Here is a 20,399-nt window from a genome sequence, read left to right on the forward strand (position 1 = left end):
TAGCTATGGAGAGCAGCCTTCAGGCTAAGTCTTGAAGGAATGTAAAGCAGCTTGTTTTACCAGTCTATAATCTCTTGAATGATCAAATGAAAGGACAACCACACCAGGTATATATTTAAAATATATGTATTTAGGTTAACACACACCCCTCTAGTCTCTTTATGAGACTGGAGTTCGAAGTACTTAAGTTACAAGATAGAAATCATCAGTAATAGCACAAATACACGTTTGGGCCCTAGGGGCGTACCAAACCATATACCAAAAAAGTGGTATAAGAACCACGACTGAACTAGACACAAGGCCTAGAGCCTGTAGAATCGCTGGGACCCTAAGGAAACACCCGAGGTAGTGACACAGGGGACCCACGGGGACTGTATGCATTGTGTAAACACAACCGCGGGTTCCCGTTATCTTCTATGGGCAATGTTGCGGTTGGTAATTTAAAGATTAGGGACACTTCTAATCGAGTCAGGACCAAACCCTTTTGGACTTAGGAAGTGAGCACTGGAATACTCGAGTTACCTCACTGAGGGAAGCCGGGCGCATGGGTGTCTTTTGGTGTCGGTCGCGTCGTCGATTCCAATGGAAGCCTGCAAAGAACTGCTGCTGCCGTGAAGAGGAGAAGTGTCCGGAGAGATCCAAGTCTGGATCTAGGATGTAAGGAACCTGAAAGCAGACGGGACAGAATCTGGGTCACTTGCCAGTGACCGAGGGCAGGATGGACCAATGCCCACAGATGTCGGGTGCTTCAGGTGAGTTGATGGTTGTCTTGACTCTTCAGCCACAAGGTCCAGGAGGCATCGACGAAGTCCACGAGCTGGATTCGAGCTATCCCACAAAGTCTGTCGAGTGCTGCGGTGTCGGCGACCAGAATGTACACAACAAGCCTTGGCAACGGCAAGTCACTGGAATTTAGAGAAAGGACTGCGGTGCAGACCAGCAAGGTCTGAGGGACTCACCCAGTGAGGGTAAGTCAGGGAACATCTAGCGCAACCAGGTAAGCCCAAGCAGCAAAGGAATTGCCTTTATGGGGACCTGCTAGCCAAAGGGCTAGTGATCGCAAAGGACCCTCAAGCGGTCGCATTTGAAGCTGGCCCACGGGTCACTCATGGAGTGGAGGCCAACTATCTTCGGTGCAGGAGGTGCTCAAGGGTGGGGCTACTGGGAGCCTAAAGCACAACTTCAAGGATGTCCAGGAAGATAGTGTTGCTGCAAAAGATCATGGTGTTCAAGGGTCACAGTTCCACGTCACCCACGATAGCCACGGGCCTCAGTTTTGCTGTGGACTTAGAGTAGCTTCGTGGAAGTCTGGAAATCCACCTCTGGTGATGCAAAGACTTCGGTGTCTGGCGGTAGCTTCTGCGATGCAGACCAGTCAGTTGCTTCTTTGGTGCCTGCCAAGCAGGGGAGTCACTCCTTGACCCCAAGGGAGATTTCTTCCGTTTTCTAGTCGTGATAGAAAGTCAAAGGTCCAGGATATATGTTGCAGAGTTTTGTCCAGGGCAATCTAATGTCCTAGGGACTGGAACCCTATACTTATAGTAAGTTTAGGGGATGGACTAACTCTAAGGCCCCGCCTATGGGTGGGCTTGGAAAGAGGGGTGATTACACCCATTTCCTTTGTCTGGTTTCGCGCCAGAGCAGGGGCAGGTAGCCCCTGCAACCAGTTTGAACTGGGCTATGCACAGGAACAGCAAACGTGCCCCCAGTGCAGGACTTCAAAGCACCAGAGAGTGCTCCCGCCCAGCCCCAATACACATCTGCCTGTCTGGGGAGGTGGTGACACCTCCCCTCGACAGGAAACCTATTGTCCAGGTCTCCCCTGCCGGAGTTTCGGTCAGCAGCAGGAGGCCAGACCCGTGTCTGTGGAAGAGGCATCCATTTTGTGATGCCAGGGCTCAGGAAAGTCCTACCGGGTTTAGCCAGTGTGAACATGTCTCTCCCTCTAGAAGGGTGGAATGCTACCCCCACTGCCAGAACTGGCGAGGGGTTAGTATTCAAAAGCGTTTGACACATGACATGTTTTTATGTAGCCATTCCAAAGTTAAAACCAAAGGAAATAATGGAAGGAGTGTTGAACATTGCAAGCACTCACCCCCAGTCAACTGATCTGGGTTTCATCCATCACCGTTCTTTAGCCCACTCTGCCACCCCAGTTCAGACATGGCCATATGCAAATCAGTCTGACCCTGTGCCTCATGGGAACAGTCCAGCCCGGACTGCAAAGCCATGTCTTCCCTGGACCGGAAACAAGCTTCCTAGGACCGGTTTCTGGCATTTCAGCCGTCTTCAGCCATTCCAAAGTTAGCATTTACCGCGAGGTTATAATGCACTTAAGAGTATATGGTATGGCTGTATCACAGAACAGCCATAAGGAAGTATTTCCGAAAGCTGCAGAGGGGCTCAGCTCATCCTTGGGCTCCCTCTCACACAAATCCAAGCACTCTGCCTTCAGGATTGTCAGGGCCTGCCATAGGAGTGACTTATAGGTTTATATGTGTCTGTATATATACATGGATATAGGTAGCCTATACCACAGTAAGGGGTGCAAGCACACCCTTACCCAGGCTGCAGTAGCAGACCTGTGGTGTCATTTTGGAGTGCTTCCCAGGGGTGGCATAATATATGCTGCAGCCACTGGTAGGCCTCTGAGGTACCTATGCCCTAGGTACATAGTATACCATATACTAGGGGCTTATAAGGCACTCCAGAATCCAATTAGATATGTACCTAATGTACATGCAAACCATTTTAGAGAGGAAGCAGCTAGGCTGTGGTCCTGATTAGCAGGGTCTCAGGGAAACAGTGAAACACCAGCAAAAAGTGTGGGTACCCATGTGAAGCAGATCCTACTCTCCTACACACCACCCCCCCCCCCAATAAAAACGCAGGGACATTAAACTAACCTTGACCAGTTGAGTCTTCATGTTCTAAGTGGAAATACCCAGAGAGTCCATCTGCATTGGCATGGTCACTCCCAGGTCTATGTTCCACTGTAAAGTGCATCCCCTGTAGGGAAATGGACCACCTAAGCAGTTTGGGGTTTCCATCCTTCATTTGTTTTAGCCATAAGAGGGGATTATGGTCTGTCTGAACAAGGAAGTGAGTACCAAACAAGTATGGCCTCAACTTCTTCAGAGCCCATACCACAGCAAAAGCCTCCCTCTCAATGGCTGACCAACGTTTCTCTCTAGGGGTCAGCCTTCTGCTTATGAAAGCCACTGGCTGACCCTGACCTTCTTCATTCAATTGTGACAGTACAGCCCCAACCCCCAATTCAGATGCATCTGTTTGAACAATGAACTTCTTGGAGTAGTCAGGACTCTGCAGAATGGGAGCAGTACACATGGCCTGCTTCAGGTCATCAAATGCCTTTTGACAGCTAGCTGTCCACTGAACCTTTTTGGGCATTTTCTTAGAAGTGAAGTCATTAAAGGGTGTCACTATTGATCCATGCCCTTTGACAAATCTCCTATAGTACCCAGTCAGGCCTAAGAAGGCTCTCACCTGAGTCTGGGTAGTTGGAGCAACCCAGTCCATTATGGTCTGGATGTTGCTCTGCAATGGTTGAACCTGGCCTCCACCTACAAGGTGGCCCAGGAACACATCCTGACTCTGCCCTATCTGGCACTTAGTAGCCTTGATAGTTAGGCCTGCTTTTTGCAGGGCCTCCAAAACATTCCTTAGGTGGACCAGGTGATCCTCCCAGGTGGAGCTAAAGACAGCAATATCATCTAGATATGCTGCACTGAAGGCTTCCAGACCTGTGAGAACTGTATTCACCAACCTTTGGAAAGTGGCAGGTGCATTTTTCAAACCAAAGGGCATTGCCACAAATTGATAGCTCCCACTAGGGGTTGAAAATGCTGTCTTTGGCTTGGCATCATCAGCTAGCCTGATCTGCCAGTAGCCATCTGTCAAGTCAAATTTGCTATGGTACTTGGCTGAGGCCAAAGTATCTATAAGCTCATCTGCCCTTGGTATTGGATGGGCATCAGTCCTAGTGACTGCATTGAGACCCCTGTAGTTCACAGAAAACCTCATCATTCTTTTTCCACCACTGGTGTGAGGTTTTGGCACAAGAACCACTGGACTAGCCCAAGTGCTATCTGAATCTAACATTTTCTGGACTCCTGTCGTGATACAGTCCCTGACATGGTCAGGTTGCCTATAAATCTTATTTTTAATAGGCGGACTGTCCCCAGTGTCCACTTCATGAGTGCACCAGGTAGTCTGACTTGGAGTCAGTGAGAACATGTGTCTGAACTGATTGAGCACCTGTCTGCAATCAGCTTGTTGCTGGGCAGTGAGGCTGCCTGCCAAGACTACAACAGTTGCCATGAGCAAGCCCATGTCAGCCCTGTCCACATATGGCTTTAGCCTGTTGACATGAAGTACCCTATGGGGACTCTTAGGGGTTCCCACGTCTACCAAGTAGGTGTCCTCCCCTTTCTGTTCAACAATAGTGTGGGGTCCACTCCACTTGTCCTGGAGAGCTGCTGGGGCCACAGGCTCCAACACCCACACTTCTGTCCTGGCTGGTAAACAGTCAGTACAGCCTTTTGGTCATGACAGGCTTTTTGCAGTTCCTGGCTAGTGTCAAGGGTTTTGTTTGCCTTTTTCATGTACTCAGCCATCCTGGAGCGGAGACCAAGTACATAGTCCACTATGTCTTGCTTTGGGGGCTTGAGAGGTAACTCCCATCCTTCTTTCACCAAACACAATGGACCCCTGACAGGGTGTCCAAACAGAAGTTCAAATGGGCTGTAGCCAACTCCCTTCTGAGGCACCTCCCTGTATGCAAATAAAAGGCAGGGCAAGAGCAGGTCCCATTTTCGCCTAAGCTTCTATGGGAGTCCTTTGATCATGCCCTTTAAGGTTTTGTTGAATCTTTCAGCTAAACCATTGCATTGTGGGTGATAGGTTGTGGTGAACTTGTAGTTCACTCCACACTCCTTCCACATAGCAGTCAAGTAACTAGACATGAAGTTTGCACCCCTGTCAGATACTACCTCCTTTGGAAAACCTACCCTTGAGAACACACTCAAGAGGGCTTTTGCCACTACAGGTGCTGTAGTGGTCCTTATGGGAATTGCTTCTGGGTACCTGGTGGCATGATCCACTACCACCAGTATAAATCTGTACCCAGATGCTGTTTGGGGATCCATGGGACCAACAATGTCAATCCCTACCCTTTCAAAGGGCACCCCCGCCACAGGTAGTGGTATCAGTGGGGCCTTTGTAGTGCCACCTGCCTTGCCGCTGGCCTGGCAGGTTACACAGGAGCGACAAAACTCCTTTGTGTCTTCAGACATGTGAGACCAGTGAAAGTGAGGAACAATTCTGTCCCAACTCTTGTTCTGGCCTAGGTGTCCTGCTAGGGGAATATCATGGGCTAGTGTCAATAGGAAACCCCTAAACTTCAGAGGTATAACCAACCTCCTGGATGCACCAGGCTTGGGGTCTCTACTCTCTGAGTAAAGGAGTCCATCATCCCAATAAACGTTATGGGTGCCACTAGCATTCCCAGCAGCCTCATCAGCAGCTTGCTGTCTGAGGGTTTCAAGAGAGGGGCAGGTTTTCTGCTCCTGGCTCAGAACAGACCTGGAAGGGCTCCCTGTCCCCAAGAACTCAACCTGGTCAGTTTCAAGCTCCTCTGGGACAGTTCCTTCTTCAGGCTCAAGATCATCTTCCTGAGGAGACTGATCAGCATCCTGAGCCAGGTGGGAAGGCTCTGCCTTAACCCTACTGCTCCTCCTCTTGTGAGGCACCTGGTCCATTATTCCAGAATCCAGGGCCTGTCCAGCCTTTGACATTTTTGCCTGTGACCTGGTCTCAGCAAAGACATGTGCAGGGATCCCTAACATTTCTGCATGTGTCCTGAGCTCCACTTCAGCCCAAGCTGAAGTCTCTAGATCATTGCAAGGCAAGCACTGTACTGGTAGGTCTGCACTTACCACAACCTTCTTAAGGCCAGTTACCCCACCCCAGGAGAAGTTAACAACTGCCAGAGAATGGTCTGTTCTGATATTGCTAGCATTGGTCACTTGGTACATTTCACCAAGTATAATCTGCCCAGGATCCACAAGATCTTTTGTCACCATTGTGACACTTGCTCCTGTGTCCCTGAATGCCCAAGCTTCTACTCCATTAATTAAAGGCTGCTATCTGTATTTGCCCAATTTACTGGGATTCACAAAGGGGGACATATCCATGCGCCCATCACTGACAAGCACAGACTGAGTTGGTACTCTGACTAGGCCAGAGTCCATCTCAGAACCCAGGGTCAACCCTACTACACCCTTATTCTGTTTATTCCCACCACCAATTGTAACTGCACTAGGGGGAGCAGGTGCCTTAGGGGCATTGGTGGGGGCTGGAGTATTTTCTTTGGCCTTGGTGCAGTCGCTAGTCCAGTGAGTTTTCTGTTTACATATTTTGCACCAAGGCTTCTTCTGGCCTTTACCCTTTCCTGACTGTGAATCCCCACCTGAAGATTTTTCACCCTTGAAAGAGGAAGCAGCTAGGCTGTGGTCCTGATTAGCAGGGCCACAGCCAGACTAAGGTCGAAAAACAGTGAAACACCAGCAAAAAGTGGGGGTACCCATGTGAAGCAGATCCTACTCTCCTACAGTATCGATGATTGAGATGGAGCAGAGGAGTACTCCAATTCTACAACTAAGGGAAGGCTCTGGTGAAGTGGTGCACAATCAAAAACAAACCAATGACACTTTTCTAGAGTAATATACACCACTATAGAGTGAGAGAGAGGGTCCTTCACAGGTGCCAATAGAAGGGTAGAATTGTACTACAGAGGTTACCTGATGAAGTAGAGAAAGAGTTAAATGTCCCAGTGAATGAGGGACAAGTGATGTCTCAAAGGACAAGACGAAGGGGCAAACACCGGTCACAGACTTTTACCAACTAAGTTTTAGCACACTTTCATACATCTCTTAGCTCCACAGTTAGGCAGATTGTATTCTGTTTCCCTGGAGGATGGTAAACTACCTGCAACACCTGGAGCAGCCCTAATCGCCTCATTTCCAAAGCCCCAAGAGACGAGCTGGACAGAGCATCATATGGACCGCTGTCTATGTTCATCCTAGACCAGGGGTCTCCAGACCACAGCCCTCTACAAAACTTTATCTGACCCTCAGCAACTTTAGTGCTGATGGGCTAAAATGTCATTTCTTTGTTGTTTTCCAAAGCCTCAGACTCCGATGAACAAAGGGAAATATATATCTATTCTTTTGTTGCCTCATAGGGGGCGGCAGAACATCTTGAATCATCTCTATTATTTAAAATGAGGGAAAAATGAATACCCTGCTTTTCTTATCCACAGTTAAGTAATTGATTATTTTGTCAGACTATTTGCTAATGTTTGGCATTTTTACTCATTATTTATAATTTGTCAGTTTACGCATGGAATTGTTTCTTTGTGATTGTCACATTTCTCTTTTGTTCTGAATCATATCATGGTGATTACAAAAAAGATCTAAGTAAACCTTATTAATTCATTTATAAAACTGATTTTTTCCGGCCTCAGAATATTTGTAAAATATACGATGTGGCGCTCGTACTGAAAAGTTTGGAGCCCCCTCAGAGACTATAAAATTCCTTGTAAAGTCCCATGCAAACGGCTCTATCCACACTTACTATCCCTAGTTCATACGGAACAAAATGGAATCCTCCAATTGCGTAAAAATCTCTAAACCCCGGAAGACTGTTCAGGATTATGGAAGACACGCCAGAGGCATCAGGACAGGACGCTTTAGTAACATGGGTCGACCTGGAAAAAGCATTCAGCACCTTGAGTTGGGGGTCCCTGCAGGCGCTGCCTGAGCGCATGTGGGTGGGGATGGGGGAGTGTCAGTCTCTGAGCCAATCAGATGAAATGAGTGACATGCTTTGACACCGATATCACTAAGGATGGATCACAGTGAAAAGGGTCTCGCTATCGAGATATGAGCCTCACTCACTAGGAATTAGCCTCACTCACTGCCAATGAAGGGGTTCCTTTTAGTTGCAGGGGAGTGTCACGCACTTGGAGGGAGTGTCACTCATATTGAGTGCGTCTCACTCATATGGAGTGTGTCTCCTTCACTGGCACAAATCTTACCTCCTAGATTCCATAGGAAGCTTGTCAGGGACAGACTTCCAGGCACACTCATTCCATCTCAGGGAGTGCAGGGGCCTGCCATACTATTGAATGAAAACCATGTGCGGACTGATGGATTCTATCATATTTAACATATTTTTTGCCTATGGACAGACGTCACTAGGGCGAAAGCCTGGGTCTGATCCTCTCGGAGTAGCTGTCCATGGGCTCTGCACTATAGTGAGTTGGCCCATTGGCATCTTGGACCTGGCGAGACTTCTACAGGGGTGCTGTCTCTCCCTATGCCCAGGATCCCCAGTGGCACGTGTTACCGAGCAGTGGAAGGCCCTTTGGAAAGTTGGACTGGTCACCTTTCTGTTGCTTATTGTATATTTGAGTCTTAAACTGGTATTAAAGAAGTACAACTAATGCCCAGCCGGTGTTAACAAGTCTAAAATTCACAAAATAATTTAGTAGTACAATCGCAAAATGTGTTGCATAATTTGCCTTTTATTGCTGGATAATTCCAGTGGCCCTGGGTTTATACAGCACGTGTGATGGGCAGGCATAGCTCTGCAAACCCCTTTCACTTTTACCTTCCTGCTCTTTCTTATGTCTGATGTGAGTTCACCACAAAGTAATGACTCTCTGAAGGTTGAGGCGTAGCGAGGATGATGAAGGATACTGGTCAGTAACGGGGGCACTACTGGAAATGTCATTATTGTGATGTGTTGATGCACCAAGAAAGGTAATCACTGAAAGTCAATCTGGATAAAGTTGTATAATTCATCTATCCATCCACCTAACCATCCATCCATCCATCCATCCATCCATCCATCCATCCATCCATCCATCCATCCAACCATCCATTCATCCATTTACGCACCCAACCATCCATCCATCCATCCACCCACCCACCCACCCACACATCCATCCATCCATCCATCCATCCATCCACCCACCCACCCACCCACACATCCATCCATCCATCCTTCCATCCATCCATCCATCCATCCATCCATCCATCCATCCATCCATCCATCCATCCATCCATCCATCCACCCAACCATCCATCCATCCATCCATCCACCCACCCACCCAACCAACCAACCAACCATCCATCTATCCATCCATCACCCATCCATCCATCCATCCATCCATCCACCATCCATCCATCCATCCATCCATCCATCCATCCATCCATCCATCCATCCATCCACCCACCCATACACCCATCCATCCACCCACTCATCCATCCATCCATCCACCCACCCATCCATCCACCCATCCATTCATCCACCCATCCATTCACCCATCCATCCATCCATCCATCCATACATCCATTCCTTAATCCATCTTTTCATCCAGTAATCCATCCGTCTATCCACTGATCTCTACTCGTCTATCCATCGCTTCATCCATTAACCTGTCTATCCAATGATCTCTAGTCGACCCTTCATCCATCCATCCATCCGCCCATTTCTCTTCATCCAATCATTGAGCCATGATACCACCCATCTATCCAATAAGGCACCCGTCACGTCTCTTTTCCTCGATCTATCTACTCACTCCCTCCAACTCATTTGTCCATCCATCCCTTCAGTCATCCATCCATCCGCCTGTCCGTCCGTCCGTCTGTCCATCAACTTACCATGGCTGAAGGCATGGAAGACCCCTGGGAAGCTGGTGTGACCCTGTGTCACGCCACTGCTGGACTGCTGACTGGTCCCAGTTGAAGATGTCACGCCACTTCTGGACTGCTGACTGGTCCCAGTTGAAGATGTCACGCCTCTGCTGGACTGCTGACTGGTCCCAGTTGAAGATGTCACGTCACTGCTGGACTGCTGACTGGTCCCAGTTGAAGATGTCACGCCACTGCTGGACTGCTGACTGGTCCCAGTTGAAGATGTCACGCCACTGCTGGACTGCCGACTGGTCCCAGTTGAAGATGTCACGCCACTTCTGGACTGCTGACTGGTCCCAGTTGAAGATGTCACGCCACTGCTGGACTGCTGACTGGTCCCAGTTGAAGATGTCACGCCACTGCTGGACTGCTGACTGGTCCCAGCTGAAGATGTCACGTCACTGCTGGACTGCTGACTGGTCCCAGTTGAAGATGTCACCCGCTCACCCGCGGAGCTGGACTTCGATGAACTCACAGCCGTGGTGGAGGAGGCGCTAGGCGATGTCCCACTGCCGCTGGTGGGGATGATATTATCAGTAGATGTCACAGCAACAGGTGAGACTGCCCTGGTCAGAGCTGGAGATGTCACGGCATCCATGGAGTAGCTGAAACCAGAGGATGCCACACTTTTAGCAGTAGAACTGCTATCTGGTGATGTCACACTGTCACTGGTGGAGCTAGCGCCAGGTGATGTCACACTGTCACTGGTGGAGCTAGCGCCGGGTGATGGCACACTGTCACTGGTGGAGCTAGCTCCGGGTGATGTTACACTGTCACTGGTGGAGGAAGCGCCGGATGATGTCACACTAACACTGGTGGAGCGAGCGCCGGGTGATGTCAGACTGTCAGTGATAGAGCTGGCGCTGGGTGATGTCACACTGTCACTGGTGGAGCTAGCGCCGGATGATGTCACACTGTCACTGGTGGAGCAAGCGCCGGATGATGTCACACTGTCACTGGAGGAGCGTGCGCCGGGTGATGTCAGACTCTCAGTGATAGAGCTAGCGCCGGGTGATGTCACACTGTCACTGGTGGAGCTAGCTCCGGGTGATGTCACACTGTCACTGGTGGAGCTAGCACCGGGTGATGTCACACTGTCACTGGTGGAGGTAGCACAGGGTGATGTCAGACTCTCAGTGATAGAGCTGGCACCGGGTGATGTCACACTGTCATTGGTGGAGCTAGCGCCGGGTGATGTCACACTGTCACTGGTGGAGCTAGCTCCAGGTGATGTCACACTGTCACTGGTGGAGCTAGTGCCGGATGATGTCACACTGTCACTGGTAGAGCTAGCGCCGGGTGATGTCAGACTCTCAGTGATAGAGCTGGCGTCGGGTGATGTCACACTGTCACTGGTGGAGCTAGTGCCAGATGATGTCACACTGTCACTGGTGGAGCTAGCACCAGGGGATGTCACACTGTCACTGGTGGAGCTAGTGCTGGGTGATGGCACACTTTCACTGGTGGAGCTAGCGCTGGGTGATGTCACACTGTCACTGGTGGAGCTAGCGCCGGGTGATGTCAGACTTTCAGTGATAGAGCTGGCGCCGGGTGATGTCACAAAGTCAGTGGTGGAGCTAGCGCTGGATGATGTCACACTGTCACTGGTGGAGCTAGCGCCGAGTGATGTCAGACTCTCAGTGATAGAGCTGGCACCGGGTGATGTCAGACTGTCACTGGTGGAGCTAGCGCAGGGTGATGTCACACTGTCACTGGTGGAGCTAGCACTGGGTGATGTCACACTGTCACTGGTTGAGCTAGTGTCGGGTGATATCAGACTTTCAGTGATAGAGCTGGCGCCGGATGATGTCAGACTGTCACTGGTGGAGCTAGCGCCGGGTGATGGCACACTGTCACTGGTGGAGCTAGCGCCGGGTGATGTCACACTGTCACTGGTGGAGCTAGCTCCGGGTGATGTCACACTGTCACTGGTGGAGCTTGCGCCGGGTGATGTCACACTGTCACTGGTGGAGCTAGCGCCAGATGATGTCACACTGTCGCTGGTGGAGCTAGCGCCGGGTGATGTCAGACTCTCAGTGATAGAGCTGGCGCCGGATGATGTCAGACTGTCACTGGTGGAGCTAGCGCTGGGTGATGGCACACTGTCACTGGTGGAGCTAGTGCCGGGTGATGTCAGACTTTCAGTGATAGAGCTGGCGCCGGATGATGTCAGACTGTCACTGGTGGAGCTAGCTCCGGGTGATGTCACACTGTCCCTGGTGGAGCTAGCGCCGGGTGATGTCACACTGTCACTGGTGGAGCTAGCGCCGGTTGATGTCAAACTCTCAGTGGTAGAGCTGGTGCCGGGTGAGGTCACACTGTCACTGGTGGAGCTAGCACCGGGTGATGTCACACTGTCACTGGTGGAGCTAGCGCCGGGTGATGTCAGACTCTCAGTGATAGAGCTGGCGTCGGGTGATGTCAGACTGTCACTGGTGGAGCTAGCGCCGGATGACGTCACACTGTCACTGGTGGAGCTAGCGCCAGGGGATGTCACACTGTCACTGGTGGAGCTAGCGCTGGGTGATGGAACACTGTCACTGGTGGAGCTAGCCCCGGGTGATGTCACACTGTCACTGGTGGAGCTAGCGCCGGGTGATGTCAGACTCTCAGTGATATAGCTGGCGCCGGGTGATGTGACACTGTCAGTGGTGGAGCTAGCGCTGGATGATGTGACATTGTCACTGGTGGAGCTAGCACCGAGTGATGTCAGACTCTCAGTGATAGAGCTGGCACCTGGTGATGTCAGACTGTCACTGGTGGAGCTAGCGCAGGGTGATGTCACACTGTCACTGGTGGAGCTAGCACTGGGTGATGTCACACTGTCACTGGTTGAGCTAGCGCCGGGTGATGTCAGACTTTCAGTGACAGAGCAGTCGCTGGATGATGTCAGACTGTCACTGGTGGAGCTAGCGCCGGGTGATGGCACCCTGTCACTGGTGGAGCTAGCGCCGGGTGATGTCACACTGTCACTGGTGGAGCTAACTCCGGGTGATGTCACACTGTCAGTGGTGGAGCTAGCGCTGGATGTAGTGACACTGTCACTGGTGGAGCTAGTGCCGAGTGATGTCACACTGTCACTGGTGGAGCTAGCTCTGGGTGATGTCAGACTCTCAGTGATAGAGCTGGCACCGGTTGATGTCACACTGTCACTGGTGGAGCTAGCGCCGGGTGATGGCGCTCTGTCACTGGTGGAGCTAGCGCTGGGTGATGTCATACTGTTACTGGTGGAGCTAGTGCTGGGTGATGTCAGATTCTCAGTGATAGAGCTGGTGCTGGGTGATGTCACACTGTCACTGGTGAAGTTAGCGCCGGATGACGTCACACTGTCACTGGTGGAGCTAGCACCGGGTGATGTCACACTGTCACTGGTGGAGCTAGCGCCGGGTGATGTCAGACTCACAGTGATAGAGCTGGCGCCGGGTGATGTCACACTGTCACTGGTGGAGCCAGCGCCAGATGATGTCACACTGTCACTGGTGGAGCTAGCGCCGGGTGATGTCACAGAGTCACTGGTGGAGCTAGGGCCGGGTGATGTCACACTGTCACTGGTGGAGCTAGCGCCGGGTAATATCACACCGTCACTGGTGGAGCTAGCGGCGGGTGATGTCACACTGTTACTGGTGGAGCTAGCGTCGGGTGAGTCACTTATAAAACTGGTGCCTGCTGACGTCACACTGGGAGCGATACTGCTAGCTACAGGTGATGTGAGACTCTCAGTGATAGAGCTGGCGCCTGGTGATGTCACACTGTCACTGGATAAGATGGCGTCTGGTGATGTCACACTGTCACTGGTAGAACTGGTGCCTGGTGATGTCACACCATCACTGAAAGAACTGGTGCCTGGTGATGTCACACTCTCACTGGTAGTACTGTTGCCTGGAGTTGTCACACTGTCACTGGTAGCATTAGTATCTGGTGATGTCCTACTGTCTTTGGTGGAGGTTGTGTTTAGTAAAGGCACGCTGCCGCTTGTCAGCTTGTTGTCAAAGGATGTCACACCACCACTGGTAAAGCTAGTATCCGGTGATTTCCCGAGGTCACTGGTGGAGGTGGTGTTTATTAAGGGCACACTGCTATTGGTGAAACCGCTGTCAAGTGATGTCACACTGCCACTGGTGGTGCTGCTGTCAGGTGATGTCACATTGTCACTGGTGGAGCTGGTGACTGGTGATGACACACTCTCACTGGTAGCACTAGTATCTTGTGCTGTCACACTGTCACTGGTGGTGTTTAGTAAGGGCACCCTGCCACTGGTGGAACAGCTGTCAAGTGATGTCACACTCTCACTGGTGGAGCTGGTGCCTGGTGATGTCACACTCTCACTGGTAGCATTAGTATCTGGTGATGTCACACTGTCACTGGTAGAGCTGCTGCTTGGAGATGTCACACTGTCACTGGTGGAGCTAGTGCTTAGAAAGGGCACACTGTCACTGGTGGAACCACTGTCAAGTGATGTCACACTGCCACTGGTGATGCTGCTGTCAAGTGATGTCACACTGCCACTGGTGGAGCTGGTGACTGGTGATGTCACACTGTCACTGGTAGAGCTGCTGCTTGGAAATGTCACACTGTCACTGGATGAGCTGGTATTTAGAAAGGGCACACTGTCACTGGTGGAACCACTGTCAAGTGATGTCACACTGCCACTGGTGGAACTGCTGTCAAGTGATGTCACACTCTCACTGGTGGAAAACATGCCTGGTGATGCCACACTCTCATTGGTAGAGGCAGTATCTGGTGAAGTCCGACTGTCACTGGTGGAGCTGGTGTTTAGAAAGGGCATGCGGCCACTGGTGGAACCACTGTCAAGTGATGTCACACTCTCACTGGTGGAGCTGGTGCCTGGTAATGTCACAGGCTCACTGGTAGCATTAGTATCGGATGAAGTCACACTGTCACTGGTGGAGCTGCTGCCTGGAGTTGTCACACTATCACTGATGGAGGTGATGTTTACTAAGGGCACCCCGCCTCTGGTGGAACTGCTGTCAATTGATGTCACACTCTTACTGGTAGAACTAGTAGCTAGTGATGTCATACTGTCAAGGGTGGAGCTGATGTTTAGAAAGGGCACGCGGCCCCAGGTGGAACCATTGTCAAGTGAGGTCATACTGCTTCTGGTGGAAATGCTCTCAAGTGATGTCACACTCTCACTGGTGGAGCTGGTGCCTGGTAATGTTACACTCTCACTGCCAAAGCTAGTATATGGCGATGTCACACTGCCACTGGTAGAGCTAGTATCTGGAGATGTCCTACTGTCCCTGGGGGTTAGTAAGGGCACACTGCCACTGGTGGAGCTGGTTCCTGGGGTAGTCACGCTATCACTGGTTGAGGTGGTGTTTGGTGATGTCACATTCTCACTTGTAGAACTGGTGCCTAGTGATGTCACATTTTCACTGGTGGAGCTGGTGTCTGGTGATGTCACACTCTCACTGGTAGAGCTAGTATCGGGTGATGTCACACTGCCACTGGTGAAACTGCTGTCAAGTGATGTCACACTGCCACTGGTGGTGCTACTCTCAAGTAATGTCATACTGTGACTGGTGGAGCTTGTGACTGGTGATGTAACACTCTCACTGGTAGCATTAGTATCTGGTGATGGCACACTGTCACTGGTGGTGTTTAGTAGGGGCACACTGCCACTGGTGGAACTGCTGTCAAGTGATGTCACTCTCTCACTGGTGGAGCTAGTGCCTGGTGATGTCACACTGTCACTGGTAGAACTGGTGCCTGAGGATGTCACACTATCACTGGTCAAACTGGTGACAGAAGATGTCACTCTGTGACGGATGAAAGTAGTGTCTGCTGACGTCACACTGATAGTTCTAGTGTCAGGTGATGTCAGCCCCTCAGTGATAGGGCTGGTATCTGGTATTGTCACACTGTTACTGGATGACATTGCACCTGGTGAGGTAACAGAGTCACTGGTAAAACTGGTGCCTGCTGACGTATCACTGTGAGTGATAGTGCTAGTGCCAGGTGATGTCAGACTGACAGTGATAGAGCTGGCGCCTGGTGATGTCATACTGTCACTGGTGGAGCTAGCGCCTTGTGATGTCACACTGTCACTGGATGAGATGGCGTCTGGTGATGTCACACTGTCACTGGTGGAGCTGGTGCCTGGTGATGTCACACTGTCACTGGTAGAGCTGGCGCCTTGTGATGTCACACTGTCAGTGGTAGATCTGGTGCCTTGTGATGTCACAGAGTCACTGGTAGAGCTGGCACCTTGTGATATACTGTCAGTGGTAGATCGGGTGCCTTGTGATGTCACAAAGTCACGGATTAAACTGGTGCCTGCTGATGTCACGCTGCGAGTGATAGTGCTAGCGCCAGGTGATGTTACACTGTCACTGGTGGAGCTAGCGACGAGTGATGTCACACTGTGACTGGTAGAACTGGTGCCTGGTGATGTCACACTGTCACTGGTAGAACTGGTGCCTGCTGATGTCACACTGTCACTGGTAGAACTGGTGCCTGATGATATCACACTGTCGCTGGTCAAACTGGTGACTGGAGATGTCACACTGTCACTGATGAATGTAGAGTCTGCTGATGTCGCACTGATAGTGCTAGTGTCAGGTGATGTCAGTCCCTCAGTGATAGAGCTAGTATCTGGTATTATCACACTGTTACTGGATGAGATGGCGTCTGGTGATATTACTGAGTCACTGGTAAAACTGGTGCCTGCTGACGTATCACTGCGAGTGATAGTGCTAGTACCGGGTGATGTCACACTGTCACTGGTGGAGTTAGCCACAGGTGATGTCAGACTCTCAGTGATAGAGCTGGCGCCTGGTGATGTCACACTGTCACTGGATGAGATGGCGTCTGGTGATGTCACACTGTCACTGGATGAGATGGCGTTTGGTGATGTCAGACTCTCCGTGATAGAGCTAGCGCCAAGTGATGTCACACTGTCACTGGTGGAGCTAGCACCGGGTGATGGCACACTGTCACTGGTGGAGCTAGCGCCGGTTGATGTCAGACTCTCAGTGATAGAGCTGGTGCCGGGTGATGTCACACTGTCACTGGTGGAGCTAGCGCCGGATGATGTCACACTGTCACTGGTAGAGATAGCGCCGGGTGATGTCAGACTCTCAGTGATAGAGCTGGTGCCGGGTAATATCACACTGTCACTGGTAGAGCTAGCGCCGGATGATGTCACACTGTCACTGGTAGAGATAGCGCCGGGTGATGTCAGACTCTCAGTAATAGCGCTGGCACCTGGTGATGGCACCCTGTCACTGGTGGAGCTAGTGCCGGGTGATGTCACACTGTCACCGGTGGAGCTGGTGCCTTGTGATGTCACACTGGGAGTGATAGTGCTAGCGACAGGTGATGTCAGACTCTCAGTGATAGAGGTGGCAACTGGTGATGGCACACTGTCACTGGCGGAGGTTGCGCAGGGTGATGTCACACTGTCACTGGTGGAGCTAGCCCCGGGTGAAGTCCCACTGTAACTGGTGGAGCTGGTGCCTTGTGATGTCACAGAGTCACTGATAAAACTGGTGCCTGCTGACGTCACACTGGGCGTGATAGTGCTAGCGACAGGTGATGTCAGACTCTCAGTGATAGAGCTGGCACCTGGTGATGTCATACTTTCACTGGTGGAGCTAGCGCCGGGTGATGTCACACTGTCACTGGTAGAGCTGGTGCCTGGTGATGTCACACTGTCACTGGTGGAGCTGGTGCCTGGTGATGTCACACTGCCACTGGTAGAGCTGGCGCCTGGTGATGTCATACTGTCACTGGTGGAGCTAGCGCCGGGTGATGTCACACTGTCACTGGTGGAGCTAGCGCCGGATGATGTCACAGAGTCACTGATAAAACTGGTGCATGCTGATGTATCACTGCGAATGATAGTGCTAGCGACAGGTGATGTCAGACTCTCAGTGATAGAGCTGGCACCTGGTGATGTCATACTGTCACTGGTGGAGCTAGCGCTGGGTGATGTCACACTGTCACTGGTAGAGCTGGTGCCTGATGATGTCACACTGTCACTGGTGGAGCTGCTGCCTGGTGATGTCACACTGTCACTGGTAGAGCTGGCGCCTTGTGATGTCACACTGTCACTGGTGGAGCTGGTGCCTGGTGATGTCACACTGTCACTGGTCGAACTGGTGACTGGAGATGTCACACTGTCACTGATGAAAGTAGTGCCTGCTGATGTCACACTGATAGCGCTAGTGTCAGGTGATGTCAGCCCCTCAGTGATAGAGCTTGTATCTGGTATTGTCACACTGTCACTGGATGAGATTGCGTTTGGTGATGTCACCGAGTCACTGGTAAAACTGGTGCCTGCTGACGTATCACTCCGAGTGATAGTGCTAGCGCCAGATGATGTCAGACTCTCAGTGATAGAACTGGCACCTGGAGATGTCATACTGGTACTGGTGGAGCTAGTGCCTGGTGATGTCATACTGTCACTGGATGAGATGGCATCTGGTGATGTCACACTGTCACTGGTGGAGCTGGTGCCTGGTGATGTCACACTGTCACTGGTAGAGCTGGCGTCTTGTGATGTCACACTGTCACTGGCAGATCTGGTGCCTTGTGATGTCACACTGTCACTGGTGGAGCTGGTGCCTGGTGATGTCACACTGTCAATTGTAGAACTGGTGCCTGGTGATGTCACACTGTCACTGGAAGAACTGCTGTCAGGGGATGTCACCCTGTCAGTGGTAGTACTGGTGCTTGGTGATGTCACACTGTCACTGGTAGAACTGGTGCCTGATGATGTCACACTGTCGCTGGTCAAACTGGTGACTGGAGATGTCACACTGTCACTGATGAATTTAGTGTCTGCTGATGTCACACTGATAGTGCTAGTGTCAGGTGATGTCAGCCCCTCAGTGATAGAGCTACTATCTGGTATTATCACACTGTTACTGGATGAGATGGTGTCTGGTGATGTTACTGAGTCACTGGTAAAACTGGTGCCTGCTGACGTATCACTATGAATGATAGTGCTAGCGCCAGGTAATGTCAGACGCTCAGTGATAGAGCTGGTGCCTGGTGATCTCATACTGTCACTGGTGGAGTTAGCGCCTGGTGATGTCACACTGTCACTGGATGAGATGGCGTCTGGTGATGTCACACTATCACTGGTTGAGCTGGTGCCTGGTGATGTTACACTGTCACTGGTAGAGCTGGAGCCTTGTGATGTCACACTGTCAGTGGTAGATCTAGTACCTTGTAATGTCATACTGTCACTGGTGGAGCTGGTGCCTGGTGATGTCAAACTGTCACTGGTAGAGCTGTCGCTTTGTGATGTCACACTGTCACTGATAGAACTGGTGCCTTGTGATGTCACAGAGTCACTGCTGGAGCTGGTACCTAGAGATATTTCACTGAAACTGGTGAAGCTTGTGTCAGATGGTGTCACGCTGTTCTTGGTGGAACCTGTGTAGAGTGATGTCAAAATGTCTCTATTGGAGCTTGTTTCAGGTGATATCTCATTGGAATTCGTGGGTCTTGCCTCCTGCGATGTCAGACTTTCACCTGTAGAGCTGGTATCTAGAGACGTCACACTGTCACTGGATGAGATGGCATCTGGTGATGTCACACTGTCACTAGTGGTGCTGGCATCAAGAGATGTCACGAACTCGGAGGTGAATTTGGTGTCAGAAGATGTTACACCTTCACTGGTGGAACTTGGTGATGTCATACTACCACTAAAATAGCTGCTATCACGTGATGTCACACTGTCACTGAGGGAGCTGGTGCTTGAAGATGTCACGCCGTTAGAGGGGGTTGTGGTAGCTATTGTCACAGAGACTGCAGGAATCCCTGATGCAGATGTCAAAGTTTCGCTGGAGGAGCCTTTTTCGAGTGATATTGCAGCACTGAGTGAGACTGCCCTCGTATTTGGTGATGTCACACTTTCAGTGGTCAAGAGGTCTGCAGATGTCACGCTGGATGAAGCTGTGGGAACAGAAGCAACACAAACAACACTTTAGCAAAATGTTCTGCTTCATTTTTGTCTACCCTTAAGGCACTCTTATGTCACGATCTTAAGCGAGGGATATCTCTACCAGTAAGATCTTATTCTTTTCAGTTCTCCAACCACCCTAAAATGACATCTCACACAGTGTATTTAAGCTATTACCAGGATGAGGTAACATCTGCCACACCTACAGACTAATATCTGACAGTGCCTTTTAATCTATACTTACTGTGAGGTGATATCTCCCACACCACCAGGGACATGTCGTGTCTGACGGTGTCTGTCAAACTTAAGCAAGAATGATATGCCATCTCACACACCTCCAGACAATATAACATGCCAGGATCTGTGGAAGTGGTTCAAAGAAGTAAATGCTTTCTAAATATTTTAAACACTTGCTGTTCCTTGTAAATTTATTTTCTGTCAGGAGCCAGTAGTTTGTGAGTTGTCACACTCACCAAGAACACCCATCATCACCATCCACAGACAAATGGGCAGACAGAGTGTGCTAATAAGACCAAGGAAATGCCAAAATATCTTTATTTCTCAGTTTTTTGCCCCTCTTTCTATATGAGCTACACTTGCCTCAGGGGATTATTTTTTTGGGGAAGGTTCCTGCTCCTGCACAAAAATAATCTTGCCTGCAATATAGGCACCCTTGCATCTGG

The 20,399-nt window shown here is 50.7% G+C and overlaps 1 protein-coding gene across 1 annotated transcript in view; it reads right to left on the reverse strand.

The window, feature by feature from the left end:
• Nucleotides 1-20,399, reverse strand: part of LOC146869702 (uncharacterized) — a 101,396-nt gene that overhangs the window by 40,077 nt on the left and 40,920 nt on the right. The window contains exon 2 of the mRNA XM_085612656.1: nucleotides 9,750-19,709. Within this exon, the coding sequence (XP_085468782.1) occupies nucleotides 9,750-19,709 (9,960 nt within the window). The remainder of the gene's footprint in view (nucleotides 1-9,749; nucleotides 19,710-20,399) is intronic.

The sequence above is a fragment of the Triturus cristatus genome, chromosome 1_1, assembly GCF_964204655.1.
Source record: "Triturus cristatus chromosome 1_1, aTriCri1.1, whole genome shotgun sequence".
Classification (NCBI taxonomy): Eukaryota; Metazoa; Chordata; class Amphibia; order Caudata; family Salamandridae; genus Triturus; species Triturus cristatus.